This window comes from Palaemon carinicauda, chromosome 35 (genome assembly GCF_036898095.1).
Source record: "Palaemon carinicauda isolate YSFRI2023 chromosome 35, ASM3689809v2, whole genome shotgun sequence".
NCBI lineage: Eukaryota > Metazoa > Arthropoda > Malacostraca > Decapoda > Palaemonidae > Palaemon > Palaemon carinicauda.
This window is the reverse complement of record NC_090759.1, coordinates 45,005,184-45,024,941: the sequence shown is the minus strand read 5'-3', so window position 1 is coordinate 45,024,941 and position 19,758 is coordinate 45,005,184. Positions and strand designations below refer to the sequence as shown.

At 36.9% G+C, this 19,758-nt stretch overlaps 1 protein-coding gene across 2 annotated transcripts in view; it reads right to left on the bottom strand.

Moving 5' to 3' along the window:
- Positions 1 to 4,282: 4,282 nt before the first annotated feature.
- LOC137627716 (uncharacterized) overlaps positions 4,283 to 19,758 on the bottom strand; it is a 252,300-nt gene continuing 236,824 nt past the window's right edge. The window contains exon 8 of one of the 2 annotated variants that reach the window (XM_068358971.1): positions 4,283 to 5,125. In XM_068358971.1, the coding sequence (XP_068215072.1) occupies positions 4,661 to 5,125 (465 nt within the window). In that variant the 3' untranslated portion in view covers positions 4,283 to 4,660. Of the gene's footprint in view, positions 5,126 to 8,810; positions 9,159 to 19,758 lie in introns of those variants that run through there. The other variant, XM_068358974.1, reaches the window with a different exon arrangement.

Sequence of the window (19,758 nt, the reverse complement as noted above, 5' to 3'; positions counted from 1 at the left end):
ATTTTCCCTTCACAGCCAAGGACTATTGAGAGAAGGAAATACACTGTCAAGGTATTATTGAAAACCTAGATGGCGTTATATGTGGGTGTACACAGTTTACAAATAGGCAATATAAGAAGGAAAATGAATTCATGTAATTTAAGATTTTTTTTTACAATACACAACAATTGGGTTGACCTATCCCTAGCCTCTTAAGTTTTCTATAATGACGAGTTGAGTAGTAGTTTTGGTCCCTTTTTCCTTAGGTGAATGGAAAAGGCAGGCTCTCTTTTCCTCTTATTAACCAAATGTTAAGTTATCAATTTTTTTTTTTCACATTACAGCAAAATGAACTGAATGCTTGGTGTAACCAGGTGGGGTGTAACACCCCTGTCAAACATCGTTGGTGATAAACTCGGTGTCCCTATCAAAGTGACTGTTGTGCCTCTTAGAGGCAGAGCATGTGAGCCTGCAAATTTTTCTATCTACTTGCATTGGGTTCAAGGAGCCATAAACAAGGTTGCAACGTCAGTATGCTTAAAATATCGTGCTTTTTTCCTTTCAATGTAGGTGAAAAGATTTCTGATTTCATGCTCTTCAGAATACTTACCAAATAAGGAACTCCAGGAGTTCTGCTGCTCACAAGATCGAGAATTGGCATAGGATCAAATTCTTAACCAAGCAGAAAATTTTGTGTCGGAGGATGATCTACACCCTGAAGCAATCCAGGGGCAATCATAGGGGACTTTAGTCTATCCGGGAGGCTATCTTGCTCGTAATGCTCAGATTCAGGTTACTTCTGGACAGGCAAACATCCTTACTGATTTGGGCCAGATTCCAGGCCTCAGTATGCTCCTTCTATGCTGGTTCTTTACAGGGCTCTTTCAATTCCAAGCTACCGTGTTCCTCCTGTTCCCTTCCTGTTCCAAACTGAGGATCTTGCAGTGGCTGGGCCTTTATCTCTTCAGGCTCACAAGAAAGTGCCACTGAGGGTTGACTCTTCAGGCTCGCATCCTCTGGGTTCAGTGATGATAGAGGTGTCGGTAGTAGCGGGTTCTACTATGGTACTATGGATGTAGAGGGGTGGGGACTCCATGGGGTAACCACTGGCAACCTGGCACAGGATGCGGTTTCTGGCCTTGACCTAACGTGTTTCAGTGTAGATATTCCCTTTGATGAAGTGGAATTTGAATGATATACAAGACAGCCCTTGACAGTCTGGTGGAAGTAGTCTTAGATGTTGGGGGGTGCTGCTCAATCACAGCCTATTTAAGGAGACTGTGGTTGAGATGAAATTGCCAGGCCAGAAAATACCCTTCCTGATCAAAATGGTAAAGATGGGTATGAATTCATGGAGAGATGTTGCTGAAAGGAGATTTCACTCTCCATAAAGAACGTAATCCCTTCCTAGTGGTTTACCCTGAGGGGTTAGTAGGTTTCACATAACTGCAAGGGTTTTGGTGAGGTTCTTTTCCCCAAGAAACTGGATTCCTGTATAAGCACAAATCAAGTAATGGTTTCTTCCGGATTCCTGAGGAAATTAGGGTGGGGGAGTCCAGCACTGGACTGACACTATTTATCTCTGGTGTCAGTTATGCCTTATCTGGAGGTAGGAGCTCCTGTTGGATGACATAGTGCTTGCTCAGCTACGGCAAAGTTGCAGTGTAAATCTTCACATGAGACGAACCAGATCTTTGCCAAAGCAAATACTCACTAAGACATCATGTAATAGCATCTTGTCATCTGGATAAGATGGAAGTAGATGAGTTCCTATACAATAACCCTCTTTATCAGTACCTTTTTCCTCAATCCCTAGTGATGGAGCTAAGGTGAATACTTTAACAGTTAACACCTTGCTTCTTATTATTCCTCACTTTCGGCCTTATCTGGTTTTTTTGTCTTGAGAGGTGTTTATGCAGGTTTAGATTAATCCTATTTGGTCTCATTATAGCTCTCTGGGGGTTCACAAAACCAGAAAAGTTAGTGATCAAACTACTGTGGTTACAGGGAGTTCAAGTCATTACTTATTTGTATAACTGGCTAGTCTTACCAGAGGGGAGAGTTATGCGTCACGTACACAAATTATGTCCATCATCTTCTTTAGGGTGTAGGATATCTGATCATCTTTACAAAATCAAAACTAATTCTAAGAACGATATTCAAATGGTTAGGCCTTTGCTGGAACATGTAAAATCCTCCCTAGGCCTACCAAAGGCCGCTCAAAAAGAATCTTTTGCATGGTCATAATTTTTCTTTGGAGTCCTCTTTTCTTCAGATAGCAACTGGAAAGGATTTCTGGACTTTTCCAGTTAGCTCCAATCACTGGTCCAGTTTTAAAGACTAGGTTGAAAGACTTCAATTTGGTGTGGAGGAGGGAACCTTGACAGGGGGCTTTGGGACAGATGTTCCCATCTACCCAATGGCTACAAACGGATCCTCAGACCATGGACATCACCAAAGGCTATCGTCATGTCAGTCCTATTGGTCCTGTCCTCCCCTGATTTACATGATTCTCTACACAGAGGCATTCATGCTGGGTTGGGAAAGTCATACAGAGGAGACCTACATGTTCCGGAACGGCTCCTTTTAGTTTGCTGCATTTCACATAAATATGTTGGAACAGATGGTGGCGGTATTCGTGGCAATGAAAAAGCTCAGTGTACGAAGGAACTCACACAACAAAATCTTTATCGACTATCATACTTCAAGAACTCTGAATGCAGTAATTCTTCTAATCATGAAATTCTTTCGAGAGAGGGATTTGCTCCTCACTCCAGTCATGATTTATCAATGTGCTGGCAGATGCCTTGTCCAAGCAGACAGCTCTGGTTTAAGAGCGTATTTTAAATTAGAGCCCCTTCCTCGAGATCCTCAAAATTATCCTGGATCGCTAAGTGGGTCTTCTGGAAATGATAGAAAATCATAAAATTATATTCAAGTAGCTCCAAATGTTGATTTTCAAGTAGTTGCAAGAGATACTTTGAACCTAGACTGGTCTTCGATATGTCTGATTCCTAGAATGAATTGGGTTTCAAAGGTTTTGAAGATACTATCAGACTTCAAAGGGATATCTGTACGTGTGGCTCCACTGTGGCCAAAAATTCTATGGTTTCCACTCCTACAGTAGGCGAGACTGAAGTCATACCCTCTCGGTCAGCACAGCTGTATCAGAGAGTAGAAAGTTGGAATATCTTTGACCCCTCCTTCCTGACCCAGAATCATCCTACCATGATTTTCTATCTAGTATATAAAGAGAAGACTTCTTGGCTAACAACGTTACATATTTGATGGACTGTAAGAAGTCTTCTTTTGCAAGACATACTAGTCAATGTGGAAGGCATGAATGAACTTCCTTAGGGGTAGGATCCTTTGCCAGATACTTTTGGACGTCTTGGCTTCCTTCTGCTCCACCTCTTTGAAGATAGGAATCTTAAGCCATCAACAATTCTGTCATAGAAATATGTAATGACAGAAATTCCCAGACCTCAAATGTGGATTTAGTTTCAGACATGTTTCTCAAAATTACGCAGTCCTTCACTTTGCAACGACCGTTGTTACCAACTCCTATAGTGTTCTGTTCACTATATAAGAATGCTTGATGTTTTGCTTAAATATGGTACTCAGCTTGATCGTGGCACCTACGTGGTCAGGGGAATCAGGAAATCTTTGGGAACCTCATAGCAGCCTAATCCCCTAAAAAGAGGTTTTGACGAAAGAAACCCCCATGTTTTCGGGAGGTGTTGTGTAGTTCCCAAGACTCGTGGAGGGAAGTGGGGCATTACTGAGATGTACTTCTAGATTGTAAAGATGGTTTCCAGGTGAAAAAGCAAACACCCTGGTAAGCATTGTCTTCAGCATTAATAACAGTTCTCAGTGGGTGACAAGTCATCAGTTGGCAGACGAATTCAGCATTATACACACCGAGTCCATGCCTTGCACGTTGATACAATAGCTTTAGCGCTGAGAAGACAATATTTCTTTGGTATATCATATTTTATTAGGATTGCCTGGTCTAGTCTTTACAGAATAGTCTTTGGGATCAAACAATACAGCCCCAAATGAAGGGTTTTTCTTTTTTCAAAACTTCTTAATTGTTGTAAGTTCATAAGCTTGTCTTTTTGAACCAGCTATTTACCTGGCAAGAGTAATTGTACTTGGTCTATCTAATTCTTTTGAGAATTTATTTTTTCTATAGTTGAATACAGTATATCAAAATTCAGATTCTTAAATAGTTTAAACAAAAGGAATAAGGAAGATATCTAAATGATTTGCATGTTATACAGTAAATGTGAAAAAAAAAATGTAAATATTCCACTTGAATGAGGTTATCCTCATAAAACTACCAATTTACTAAAAAAACATGAATACCGTACTGCAAAAGCTATTTTAATCTGTCCGGCATTGCTTCTCTATGAAGTACATTTGAGCATGAAATAAACATCTTGAGGAAATAGGAAAAAATAAGTGAAAGACTAAGAATCTTTAAAAATCAACAGGCAAAATTACTTCACGTGAAATTACATTATGCAATAGCTAATGACCATTGTTCAAAAAATGCGAATCAAATCTAACATATATAAAAATATTTTAGTTTAATGTCCTAAATGAAAAATAAGCATACATTAAGTACTGCACTCTAATCTACCCATCACTGAAGGGCTGCCGCATCATGTAGTAAAAATTATTTATAAAGACCTATCAATCCACCTAACCTTCTAATGATCATAACTGCAATAAACTTCATTAAACGATAACAGTCAAGGAATTTCATTTGAAAAATTCTCTTTAAAACAAGGCCGAATATATCAAGTTTGGTACTGACTAATCTGCCATTTTTGAACTCTTCAAAACCACCATCTGGAAGAACCCTGTATCTGATTTCTTTGAAGTGAGTTGCATCAAGTATGAGTCTAATAAAAACAGTTGTGAGCATTGGGAAAACATATGATTTTGGTGGTGTACAGCCAGTTTCCTCAACGACTTCTTCTGTGTATTTTCTCTGACCACTCATGCCAATTTTGTGATAGTGTCTACTTGGGATTCCATCTTCGTTCTTCTGATTCATCTCCTCTGAAGTGAGAGTAACCATTTCTTCACTTGAGGGAAGTTTAAGGTGTCCTGTCAATATTGCTATAAAGTGCTGAGCCTGATGAGAAAAATTAAATTAAATTTGAACTTATGCGACAAAAAGGCTTACCCGTACACATTTCTAAGTGCCATGGCATTGGCAACTGTAAAAACCTTTATCAAGCACGATTTCAGAATAACGCTTTTAGCCTGCATCTCCTATTAGGCATTAATATTCCTTTACTGACTTCATCTAATTTGCAATGCACCATTTTCTTTCCCCTTAATGATTCAGAATAAAAAAAGTATCTTACAGATAGACTCTTTGAATATAAATCTGACATGTAAAACAGTTTGTGAAACACCTTCGATGCTGACAAAAAAAAAAAAAAAATAAATAAATAAATAAATAAAAAAATGACATTTTGACATTTTTTATGATGCTCTGATCTTGCAAGTAAAAACTGATACTGATCCATGACTATCAAGTGGACTTTGAATTAATCTAACCCTTTGAATGCCATAAGACGTAATTCACGTTGGGTAAAAACTATGTAATTTATACCCAGCAAGTGCCAATATTTGTTTTTCTTTTTCTAGTTACGTATATGAAATTTTACAAAATATTTAACATTATATATCATTGTAATGGAAATTGAATAATCAGCTACACGTTAATAAATGTTGTAAACTTGTACCTTGTGTAATTTTGCTTAGATGAGTTATGTAAAATATCCAAAAAAAAAAAAGGAGGGGGGGGGGGGGCTTGAAGGCCAAATTATTTGGTGTGGGGTTGATGCTCAAAGGGTTAAGAAAGCAAAATGAAGAACAATCTGCAAGGCCACTAAAGGCCACAATAACAAAGAAGAATTTAATTTACTTGTTGGTTTTCTAAAGCAAAATAAAAAAATTAGGTTATGGCTTCAAAAATTACACTTCCACAAAAAAATATAACAATACGCACCAAGAGTATCGTGACCTATGGGACAGCATGAAACATAAGAATTCCATTGATTAAAAAAGAGGGTCACTGATAAATATATAAATTTAGTACCAATCTAACACATGCCAAAGTATGGAAATATTAAATGAAGAAGCATAGTCTACTATCAACTACAGTTTAAACAGTAAAAGATATACAGAACATTTTGAAGCTGAATTGGAAACTTTTCCAAGTGATTTGAGATCTTACATGCACATAAAAATAAGTCAATGGGGATCATACTATAGTAATTAATGTCACTAGAATCAGAAATCACGTTGATAATAACAGATGTGTCTCGATTCAGCCAGAAAGAGAAAAATAGCTTGTTCACAAGAATAAATTACCATCAACACATATAAAGCCTTCAAAATACAATACAAGACTTCATTGAAAAAACAAACATTATGCAATGATATAGTCATGCGTCATGTTAATTATTTTCTAATAATTTTAAAAAAATGGATCACTACAAAGACATTAATTAAGTGATGATAGAGGGTAGCCAATAAGTGTTTATAGGGTATCCAGGTTGTTTATTGAAGGGATGATTTAATTCAAGTCACGAGACTTGGAACTAATTACTGACATAACATGAGGTATGACTAAAATCTGATAAGCAAAAGTAAGCATTATCCTCAAGTTGGGGCATTACTTTGGATCGGAGAAAACAAAGACTGAGACAACAGAAACTACTTGATAGCATTACATCTCCAAGCATAATGGTATGCAAGAGCTAATATATACATATATATATATATATATATATATATATATATATATATATATATATATATATATATATATAGGTCTACAATGGTTAGAAAGATGGAATGAAATAAGGAGGATATGGTTTCAAACTAAATAATACATTACAACACAATGAGCAGCATAAAATCATGCTGATGTATAAGAATGAGGGACTGCCAAGAGAATATAAAATTCATAAGAAACCTATTTAGATGATTTACAAGTTTGCTAAGGAAAGGGTGTAAAAATGAAAGTTTGCAAGGTACTGTACCATACACTTAGATAATAGAGATATCACCCTACTTACGAACATTCATATTGCGAACATTCATACATACAAAAAACATGTTGTAATAATGAAAATACTTTAAATTTTGTCCGCAATCTTCCGTAAGTGCATAGTACATTATTTGGCTGCAACCCTGTGCCATGCCTACAGCATAAGTAAATCAGGTTGGCTGCATTTTATAGAAGTAATGCGTGTTTGTTTGTGCTCCAGCTGTTTAAAATATTTAGTTGTTTTGTGTAACTGTGCAGTATCTTTTTTTCTTATTAAATAATCCTATCCATAATCGCTAATAGAGATGTAAGCAAGTAAAGATAATGGCAGTGTTTAGAAGTGGCAAGCAATCCTTATGGAAGGTTTCCATAATTAAGAAATTAGATCATGATGACAAGATGATGACTGGCCAGTTTGTATATAATGAATTGTTTAATGGTTGGTATGATTTACAAGAACAAAGGCCATATTATAGAGCATTTCTAAGCTTTAATACCTATGCAATCAATACTAATCAGCTAGAAAAATTAAAAACTGATATAAAAGATTGGAAAATTTTGCGCACATGGATTGAACATCAGAGGGAGAGATTGGTACCACTTAGCCTCATGCTCATGCAAGAGAATGCAGTAAGTCTTTTTGAGGATCTAAAAGCTCAGACAAGGGAAGACCTTTTCTGTGAGTTATGGCTGGATTTATCGTTTGAAGAAACATGACAATTTTCACTACAAAACAGTTAGCTGCAAGGTGGCTAGTGCAGAGAAAGCAGCAACAGTAAAGTTCCTGAACATGCTTAGGAAAAGGATACAGAAGGGAGGTTACACACCTTAACAGATTTTTTACTTTAATGAAATTAGCCTCTTAGAGAGAAAAAAATGTCAGAAAAAAACTAATAATAGTCATGAGAAGACGATGCCCGGATTAAGATTGCGAAGGACTAGCTAACGCCACTGCTGGGCTGCAATGCTACTGGCATTTAAAAGTGTAAACAGCTCTTACTTTAACGTGCCGCCAATCCACATGATCTTAAAAATGTGACAAAAAGTGGTCTACCTGACATCTGGATGCTGAATGATAAAGCCTGGGTCACTTGCTCATTTTGAGGGCAGCATTTTTTTTCACCATTTTATTCTCAAGGTGATGTTACACTGCCTGAAGAATATGATCCACACCCCTCCTATTTTCCTTTCACCCATCACCTCAAGTTTATTGTACCAATTGCAAAACGCGAGAAGGTTTTATTTTTATAACTTTGATTATGTATTATATATATGCATATAAAACATACAATAAAATTTTAACATATCAAAGAATTCGTTATAGGTAACTATATTGCACACAAAAAGTAACCAATTTATGTATTATTAACATAAAGTGGCAAAATAATGACTTACGAACAATTCAAGAAATGAACATCCTTCAAGAACGTAACTAGTGAAGTAGTTCGTAAGCTGGGTGGTTTCTATATTCAGCACGATAAAGTACAGTGAGTGAACTATGTGAAAATATGTATAGAGTTATTTAGGGTGTTAGTCAACAACGCTAAAGCAGCTGTTAGTCTGAGAGGGCCCTGATGAGTCGTCTGGGACGAATTTTTTTGTGGATTTTCATATATATCGATAAATTACTACAGACTTAGTTTACCCAAGACCACAACACCTTAGATGGCCTTTCCTCAATATTGTAAAGAAAATGTTACTTAATACAAAATATAAACAAGATTATAGTAACAGTAGTTCAATTCTTACGATTTCAAAAATTCAACAATTTGTTACTGCTTATAACATTTCCCTACAATACAGTATATTTTTCAGAATTAATTAACATATATCGAGCCTTTCTAAAATCCATCAATTCATGACGTCTCCGCTTATGAACTTCATCAAAAAGGCCCCTGACGGCCTTTGAAATGCTCAGCAAACCAGCAATCTCAGCTAAGGAGTCACTATAAGGCCAATGAAGATGTCCCATTCTATGGAAATGCCTCCGAGGAAGGCCATTCTGGAGACGATCCTTAGCCTCTAACCGCGTATCAATCTCCATTTCTACTTTGCTAGGTAAAGATATTATTCCAGCTACTGACCTTAGCATGAGCTGCACCTAAAACAAAACAAAAAATCTCAAAGAATACTATGATCATGTTTAACATGAGAGAAAATGGTTACCATATGGTTTTGTTTAAATTTCCGTACTTGACAGACCATCATGAAATTTCTTGTTTTATCCTCCTTTTCATTTCAGATAATTTTAGCATGGAGCTGTAACCTTTTATTTTTATGCAGGACCTCCAAATGTTGATATGCGATTAACTGGAGCAGCCTATGTATAATCGGCTGTGAGTTAGTGCCTCTTCCCTAGATTCTTTATACGATAACCCTTTGATTGTTATCTGAACATGACCTTTTACCCATGAAAAATTACACCACTGTATCACACTTTACTCCATCTTGTAAGGAAAATAAATTTCTATGCAAAATACTGTACTCTATTGTGCACATATTAACTAATTACTCATGCATTGCAAGGTGTACATATACTTTATAAAAACAGAGAACAAGGACTAAAAATCTGTTTGGATAGTAAAATATAGCAAGTCCTTAACAACTCCATGTAAGAAATTTCCATAAATTTTATGCTAAATTATTAGTAGTAAAATGTTGTATGAAGATAAACAACATAACTTAAGCTATTACAATATCTATGAACTCACATTTCCTGTCCAAAGACAAAAATAATGAAAGCAAAGCATTCATTTGGTACCACTTTCACTCCACAAGGAACAAACGATTACAATTATTTAAAGACCCCACCACCTTCCTCCTTACAGATTTTATCTTCCATTTATTGGACCAAAATGAATAACTTAGTCCGGTTTCGCTCTTTTCTTTACTATTTATGTTTCCAAAATTAATATTTATACAATAAATTACAGAAAAAAATTTATTTGACAATTGTCATGGGCATTTCTATTAACTTTTAAAAGATGTTTTGGTCCTTTATTCGTGTTCATTTGTTTTTTTAAAGTACATATTGCTTTGTAACAAAAAATAAGAATAATGCTTGACAGGTGTTGAAAATTTCTTTTGTAAAAGGTGGTGTGCACAATAAATGTATATCCTTAAAGAGTTTTATTTTACTCGTCTGTTCATTTCTATTACGCTTTACACTTCTTGAACATTTGGTTATTATTGCCCTTACGCCTTACTCAAGTACCACGCACATATGTAATGTGCCTCCATAAATTATTTATAGTTTCTTTGATGTTTCTTAAATCCCACTTCTTTTAGTGTCATAATTTCTTGTTTAAAGCACAGATTATCAATAATATAATTTACCATTCCGATACTCTCTTAGTAGTCACATAGATGTTCTTTAAAAAACACAAGCCTTTCAACCTTAAAAGTTTCTTTTTTTTTTTTTTTTTTTTTTTGCAACCCCCATAACCCTCCTACCCTCCAGGATACCAGCCAAGCGGTAATATACTCATACTTTTTGGCGGAAACTGCGTTATTTGGCCCATAAGAATGTCTAAATCTACCTAACTACTTTTGTAAAAGTCGTTCAAGACTTGTATTAACTCTTATATATCACTGTATGTGGGGACCCGGGAGGGGAGAATTATGTGATTCACAGGTAAGTATCGAAATACTTTTCATGATAATAATTTTATTTATTTAAATGAAACTCAATAACTGACAACCAAACTTCTTAGGATGTAGTTAAAGGGTGATGATAAAAATAATCTTGAATATTTCTTAGGACAATTTTCCCAATTCTTAATTCATAATTGTAACACTATTCGCTATTTGCATTTACCATAAAATGAATTAAGCAAATTTGGCCTTTTCTTGACTATAAATCAATCAGGTAAAGTATTATGATATAAGGTATAACCGAAGCAGCGTAATTCCTCCTTACATATTACGTAAAGGATGGAAAGTATAACATGAGCTCATAAGCTGAAATTCCCACCTAAAATCTTAGCACCTTACCAAACCGCAACTGGATTTTCACAACTACTTGAGAAAAATACTGCACTAATTAAGTAAAATATAACTTATAGGCCCAAGCTTATATTGATACCTTAAATTGAAAGGTCCCCAAGAAACTAGGCCTTAAAATCTCAACAATTTCTATACACAAACAAAACTTCTCTCACATTATTGATTATCAAATTCTGACGTGGTAAACCGCTGAGTTGCAGCCAGGACCCTTGAAAGGTTGATTTCTTAGTGAAATTAAGTGAGGTTGCTGTATTCTTAATATCACGAGACTCTTTAACAAGAAAAGACAAATAGGAAACATGACCCCACAAAACCAATTAGACACCACCACAAATTGAATCCGCTTTATTCGAGCAAACCTTTGAAGCTCTAATAAGACAAATAAATTCATCTTCAGTTCAGGAAGGAGTACTGAAATGATCAGGCAAATTTTTTATATTAAAAAAGAAAAAGAAAAAAAAATCGTCTTAAACCTGGTAAAAGTGATAGAATGGATTATTTATCCACAAATTTTTCACATGCCTAGAAAGAACTTGAATTTCACTAAGATTCACCGTGAGTTATTTTCACCCTATTCTATTCAATGGCTCATAAATTAGACCTCTCAAGTACTTGAGAACCACATCTAAATTCCAAGGAATAGAACAATCGGATTTTGGTTTCTCAAAACGAAAAGCTCTGAAAACATCTCCAATAATATCTAAAAACTACAAACCTGATCTATATGCTTTAGAACTGAACTAAGCACTGAACTGTAACCTTGGAATACAGTCAACTCTTGTTATCCGCATATTCGGTATTCGCAAAGAACGAAACCCTGATTTGATACCAAATTTCTTAATTGCAAAACGTTGCCAAAGAATAAGAATCAAAACGTAATATTTAAAGTTAGAAATTGGCAAATACAGCATACACTCAAAACAATGTAGATAAAACGACGAAAAGAAAAATGTTAATTTACATAGATGTAACATAAGGATTTTTACAGAGAGAGAGAGAGAGAGAGAGAGAGAGAGAGAGAGAGAGAGAGAGAGAGAGACCTGCACACACACCGATCGGATGGAGCTCAGAGAGAGAGAGAGAGAGAGAGAGAGAGAGAGAGAGAGAGAGAGAGAGAGAGAGTTATTTACTATAAAATTTTTAACTTTGTAAACATTTATTGATGTTCACGTAAATTTTTTTTATCTTATTTTTTCACTTGTGGTAGGATAAATATTCATACATTAATTGAAAAAACTACTATTAGTGTATTTACAGTATTTCAATGCAAATGAAACCTTAAAACACGGCATTCGATTTCGTCAGCTCAGACCGACATTCTAAAAAATCATGACTTTTAAAAAAGATAATTGTGCTTCATTTAAGCATTTTTTACTTTTGCTTTAAGTTCTGGTGCATCAACTATCTACCCAGCAGTCTGTTACTGGTCTCAGAGGAATAAAGTAATTCCATACTCATGTTTGTCATTCAGCCTCATAGCCACCCAACATGGTGCCATAAGAAGTTCTTACTAACTTATATCCTTACACCATGGCTCCCACTTGAAGGCATAAAGTATATTAACCACTGTCAGGGCTCACTAAATTCCTACAGTATTGAGGCCACCAACATCTTGTCAATACTGAATTCACAGCTACTAGTGTTTCGCTCTGTGGTTTTACGGGAGGACATAGAGCAACCCCTCTGTCCCAGAGAAGGGTGAAGTGGAAATGTTATCTGCCACTTTCTGGTCTTGGAAATGCCTTATGTTATACTGGTTGCAGAACAGTAGATTTCTACCCCTATAAGTAGTCCATCACATAAGACTCAACAGTGTTCCAGCCCATCAGCACACCTTAGATGTTGGATACTCTGATATGCAGTGGTGTGCCCTTACATTTTAAGAAGCCCAGGATGCTATAGACTTTAGTATTTTAAGCCTCTAACCAGGAAGCAGATGTGTAGAGTATTTTAGTGTTTTGCATGGCAAAGACGAGAAGGTATATGATTTTTTTTCAAAGGTGTATGCAGAAGTTTAATTATTGAGAGTTTGTGTCCATCCAATTATTCATGCAATCTTCTTCAATGTATATTACTGCATAATTTATGACTAGCCTCAGTGATCAAGTATTGAAGATGAAAATATTTCAATCAATCCAGTATTGTCTATACTAAACTCCTTATGCACCTGGCACTGACACCACCAACCACCTATACTGTAATGAGCAGCAGCAATTGGTTGCGGCAATCCAGCAATCAGCGGCCCCTCCCACATGTTCTTGTGGGAACTGAGGAGGTTAACAAGCATTGAAGAGAGGTTTGTGGCCGACAAAGGTCATGACTTGCCACAGCTGCAAAATGGTAAAAAACTGGAAGAAATTTGGCAAAGGCGAAAGGACCGAATTAAGTGAGACAGCTGCTACGTCAGTGGTATCAGGTGCTGTTGTGGTTAGCAAAGATTGCCAGTCCTTGCACCAAACGATCAAGGTCACCTTCACATGCAGTGGGAATGGGAAAACTGTGTCTGACATGGTAGTTCCTGATATGGTGTCCAACTATGTGTCCTTGGACTGTCCCTTCTCTCTTCTCTTAACAAATGTTCTGACTCTTGCAGCATTTGGTTGGCCTGCTGGATGTTGCCAGCATCCACCAGAAGTCCTTAGGCTTGTTGCCCTGTAAAATAACGTCTTGCGGGGGCTTTATCATACTAAACGTGTATATAGTACAATTAAAAAGTTGTTTCTCTCATTAACTACTACTAGAAGACTTGGATGAGTGGACTGGGAATTTCCCCAACACAGCCTCATGATAGGCAGCAAAGATATTGCATATTCTGGCAGCCAAACGTCCTCTCCCTCCCTCAGACTACAGACAATACCTTATTCACCTTTAGAAGGAAATGTTCCTAGACTGAAAATGTGCCGACAGCATCATTTTTTGTTCTTAACTCGTAACACTTCCAGGGAGGCCTTCCATGTGATGGTCAGGAAGCCCCATCTAATCTACCTAACAGCCTCTATCCATGCCATATATCTCCCATATTCTGGGGCAGGTGCCAAGATGATGAAGTGAAAGCACAAGTTGATGAAGACGTCATATAGGTAGTAGGTTGGCCAAGGCTCCAGCCACCCGTTGAGATATTACTGCTAGAGAGTTATTGGTGTTTTTGACTGGCCAGACAGTACTACATTAGATCCCTTTCTCTGGTTACGGTTTATTTAATCTCTGTTGACACATACACAGAATAGTCTGGCCTATTCTTTACACATTCTCCTCTTTCCTCATATACTTGACAACAATAAAATTACCAAACAATTATTCTCTCAAGAGGTTAACTACAACACTGTAATTGTTCAGTGGCTACTTTCCTCTTGGTAAGGATAGAAGAGACTCTTTAGCTATGATAAGCAGCTCTTCTTGGAGAAGGACACTCCAAAATCAAACCATTGTTCTCTAGTCTCGGGTAGTGCCATGGCCTCTGTACCATAGTTTTCCCCTGTCTTGGGGTAGAGATCTTTTGATTGAGGGCACACTCCGGCTCACTATTCTATCTTGTTTCTCTTCCTCGTGTTATTTTGAAGTTTTTATAGTTTATATAAGAAAGATTCATTTTGATGTTGTTAAACTTCTCTCGAAGTTTATTTCTTTATTTTATTTCCTCATTGTGCTATTTACCCTGTAGGAGCCCTTGGGCATATAGCATCCTGCTTTTCCAACTAGGGTTGTAGCTTAGCAAGTAATACTACTACTACTACTACTACTACTACTACTACTACTACTACTACTACTACTAATAATAATAATAATAATAGTAATAATAATAATAATAATAATAATAATAATAATAACCCATACCTTAAGGGAAGACAACGAAATGGTATGCAAGAATGGTACACAGAAAAAATCTGAATATCCCAGTATACAATGGATTACAAGTGCCTTACTGTCTGTTGCGTTAGGGAGACTCATGACACCCCCGTGCCCTTTGACATGATATCTTGCGTCCCATCAAGCTCCCTTAAAACTGTTGCCAATGCTTATTGAGGTAGAGCTAGTACTGTAAGATGTCCATTCGGCACTACTCCATTAGTGATGCTTATAACACAATGTTTTAATAATGTTGTCAGAGATGTTCCCATACACTCAAGTAAGAAGACACTTTTTTATGAAGCGAGTGTTGAGGAAGCCTTCTCTCACACCTTCAACGTATTAGCCACATGTGCAGAGAAGGACATCAATCTTAAATCAGAAAAGTTCCATTTCTGCAGGACAGATGTCAAGTTTGTGGGGTTCTGCCTTGGCCGGGCTGTCTACAAGTCTATCAAAGACCACCACTCTTCTATGCAGAATTCTCCCATGCCAGCTAAGCCAACTGTATCTGACAGATTGTGGCATGGTTTTGTGAACATGGTGGAACTGTTCCTCACCACTGCCCCCACCATGGATCCCTTCAGGGAGCTTCTCAAAATACAGTCAGGTAACATTTAGATTGTTATAGGCAGCTTCAAGAGAGATTCCGGCTGTCACGAGACGTAATCTTCAAGATGGTGAAGGATGGTCTCGCATATTACAATAAAAGTCACCCTTCTGCTATCCTCACTGACTGGAAGAAGGAGGAGGAGGGCATAGGTTTTGTTGTCCTTCAGAAATATCGTGGTTGCACTTCAATAGAGAACCCTTCTGTGGCAAGGTAGACTGGAGAATTGTCTTATGTGCTGGTCATTGTCTCACCCTGCTGAGACAGTATATGCTGTTGTGGAAGAAGACTCTGCGGCTGTGTGGTGCCTTCTATATGACTCTTCTTACTGGGGCGCCCGCTCGTCAAGCTATTAGTTGACAGAGGCCTGTCAGCTGTTGTTAACCCATGGTTATTCAAATTTAAAGAAAAAACCCAGGTAAATTAAAAACCTAGGAAGAGGAACTTCACGGATGACTTCATGTAATTATACCCTGCCCTAAAGTCACAATATGACGAGGAGCTTGAGGAATCGAAAGCCCTCGAACGAGATGGATATACTGTGGATAAAGTGAGAGTCAGAATCACAGCTAATGACCAGCTATTTACTGCAGTAGAGTGGGACCCTCAGAAATCACAAGAACTTCCTCATATACGACAATGTTACGATGACAGAGACCATTAGCGATAACCGGGGACCTAGTTACCTACGCTTTTGAACAACGGCATATCTGAGTACTTATTACTGAGTCTCCGTCAGCAGGTTGCTCCTAATCTGCATCCTGGCCATCAAGCCCTTGACTCAGTGTTGAGGAGGGCAGTCCAGTCAATATACTGGCCGGAGATGGAAGGCAATTTACAACATCATCGGTCAGCCTGCTCATCTTAAGATACCCTTCCACCATTATTATATCAAAAAACTCTAGAATTGTCCTCATCACCAGAATACCCCTTTCAATCTACTAAAGCAGGCATGTTCCAGCTGGAGGGCTACATATACTTGGCCTATGTTGATATGCTTACAGGTCGATTGGAAGTGGCATATTTATCAAATGGTACATCTTTATCCAAGATATCATGGAAACAGAGGAGTTACTTCACCAGATAGGGAGCCCCAGAGCAGACCTCCACTGATAAGGGCACCAACTGAGTGATGAGATGTTGACCTTCTTCAAGAGATGGGGGTCATAGTATGGCTGTCATCAGCACAGTATCCCCAGGAAAACTAGAGGAAAACGGGTCATAAGAGAGAACATCTGTGGTGGAGGTAGTCTCGACAGCAACAGGGCTTCCTAAGTCATCCTGTAGTACCTCACTATGTCCCTAAGTGAAATTAACAAGTCCCCAGTCCACCTAGCCACGGGAAGACAGTTTCAAGATGTGCCATTGTCCAGAAAATTACAAGTTAGACAGGGATGGGCATCAAACATTATGTAAAAGAGAACTGCAGATGGTGAATAAACACAAGGAACTACTATCAAATAACACCACCAGGAGCTTTAAGCCTCTTGAGATGGGTAACCAAGTGGGGGTTCAGAATCAAACTTCCAGCCTTTTCAATAGGACTGGTATTGTAACTGAAGCCCCACAAACAGTCAATATGTAGTTAAATTGGAGGATGGGGGGCTTTCATTGCTCAGAAACAGGAGATACCTGAAGCTCTTTAGCTGCCCATTCTGATGGTGGAAGCACCGTTGCACCAGATGAGACCCAAGGTGGAGTGAAATTGCTCACAAGAGTCCCAATGTCAGTTTCTTTGCACACTAAAAGGGCCAATCTATGTTGTAAAACTTTTGCAGCTTTGGGACACAAAAAATTAAGGCCTATATTCTCTTACTAACATACTGTACCTGTTACATTGGCTACTGAATAATCAGACATCGCCCAGAATAACTCATTTAGGGAGATTTAGGGTGGTATATATAGGTGATACTAGAGATAATATGAGACTTAATTTTGGCACCTGGCTAACACACACCTTCGTGAAAAATATCATGTGGTTTATGAATTATATGTAGATATAAATAAAAAACATTCCAATTCTATATTTGAGTAAACTTAGTTTTATGATAAAACTTGCTTGAGGGTACACTCAGGCACACTATTCTGTTTAATTTCTCTTCCTCTTGTTTTGTTAAAGTTTTTGTAGTTTATCTAGGAACTATATATTTCAATGTTGTTAAAGTTCTTAAAATATTTTATTCTTCTTTATTTCCTTTCCTCTCTGGGCTATTTTCTCTATTGGGGCCCCTGAGCTTATAGCATCCTGCTTTTCCAACTAAGATTGTAGCTTATCAATAATACAAATATATATATATATATATATATATATATATATATATATATATACACATTTATATACACACACACATATATATACATGTATATATATACACATGCATTAATATACACACACACACACACATATATATATATATATATATATATATATATATATATATATATATATACATACATTTATATATACACACACATATATATACATATGTATATATATATACACATACATTAATACACACACACATATATATATATATATATATATATATATATATATATATATATATGATCTGTGTAAGAGCAAAAAAAGTTCAAAGTAGTTTATGAGTATTGTATTGGTCTGTGAGCAAAAAATTTATATCAGTTTATGGGCACCATATTGTATGTGAGCAAAAATTTCCCTCCGTATGCGCACATTTTGTAAACAAGTTCTAACGAAACTTGCAAGCAATCCACAGAAAGCTGTTATAACCCTATGCTATCTTTGTAGCATTCATGTGAATTTTACAATTTTGTTTCCCTTTGGCTCGCATACTCCCTTTGCTCAGATCTTAATTCTTTCACCCTCAAAGAAGTACTGGTATCAGCTTCATCTATAGTTATAGGAATATCTTTGGGAGTGTTCTTTATAGAATTGTGATCTCTATTGTTTAATATCAAGTTGATAGTAGCTGTATAGTATAGCATGTACACAATGGCCCTAAAGATGATTCAGAAATATTGTAAGGAGATGATTACCGTAGCTGTTAAAAAAAATTAGGAAGAATTATAAACAAGGTATGTGTGTGGCAAACCGGGAAAAATATACAATTGTACAACATCCAAGATTTGCACAATTTTGAAGAAAAAAAACAAGAAATAAAGTAATTGATGTTACACAAGGTGTACAGATATTCACGAAATAATTGCCATATCTTCGTAAATAACGTAGAGAAGTTGTTCCTTATATGGATGAATAAAAGCAGTTAGCAAGACATGATTACTTGTGAAAAAGTGAACCTATTGTACGAAGAACTTGTTAAAATGAGCTAGATATGTGAGAAGACAAAGTAAATGAAACATTCGAGGTGAGCCATGACTGGGTGGAAAATTTCTAAAGAAAAATTGGCATCCATAGAGTTGTGTGACATGCGAAGGCTGCGAGTTTCCATGTTAAGGCAGCTGAGGAATTCGTTTCCGAATTTAAATAGTTTGTAGATTCTGAGTCTTACATGCCACAGCAAGTGTTCAACTGCGACGAGAGCCTTTAATACTGTAGAATAAAGTGCGATTCCGGGACACAAGCCCATGAAAGATTGTCTAAACATGCAGATCTGTGCTAATGTCAGCAGGGATTGCAAAATAAAAACTTTCTTGATGTATCACTCGGCCAGTCTATAAGCCTTTAAAAAGTACAAGTGCACAAGAAGCAAATGAACATTATGTGAAGGTCAAACAACAAGGCTATGGCGACTCATATTTTGTTTGTAGAATGGGTCAATGAGGTTTTTTGTCCTTAGGTCTAAAAGTACCTTATGGGTAGGACCCTCCCACTCTAAGCCTGGTTGTTTATGGACAATGCTTCAGCTCATCCTCCAGCCATTGTAGATGACCTAATGGAGGAGTTTCATATAATCAGAATAAAGTTCCTGCTGCCCAACACCATTCCAAACACCAACCAATGGATTAGAAGGTAATCTCAAACTTCCAAGAGCTTTAGACAAAGGCAATGTTCCAGCAAAGCGTTGAGATCCCAAAGAAATCTACCTCATCCGCCAAGAGTTTAGGACAGAAAATTTCCTCACTGTAAGCTGCATCAAAATGATTAATATAGCCTGGAAAGGAGTCACCAACAGAACTCTCCATTCTGCATAGAGGAAACTGTGGCTTGAATACATACCTGAACACGATTTTGAGGAATTTCAACCTATTCAGAAGGCAGTTTACAACGTAAATCAAATTGTGTTCTTGGGCAAGATAA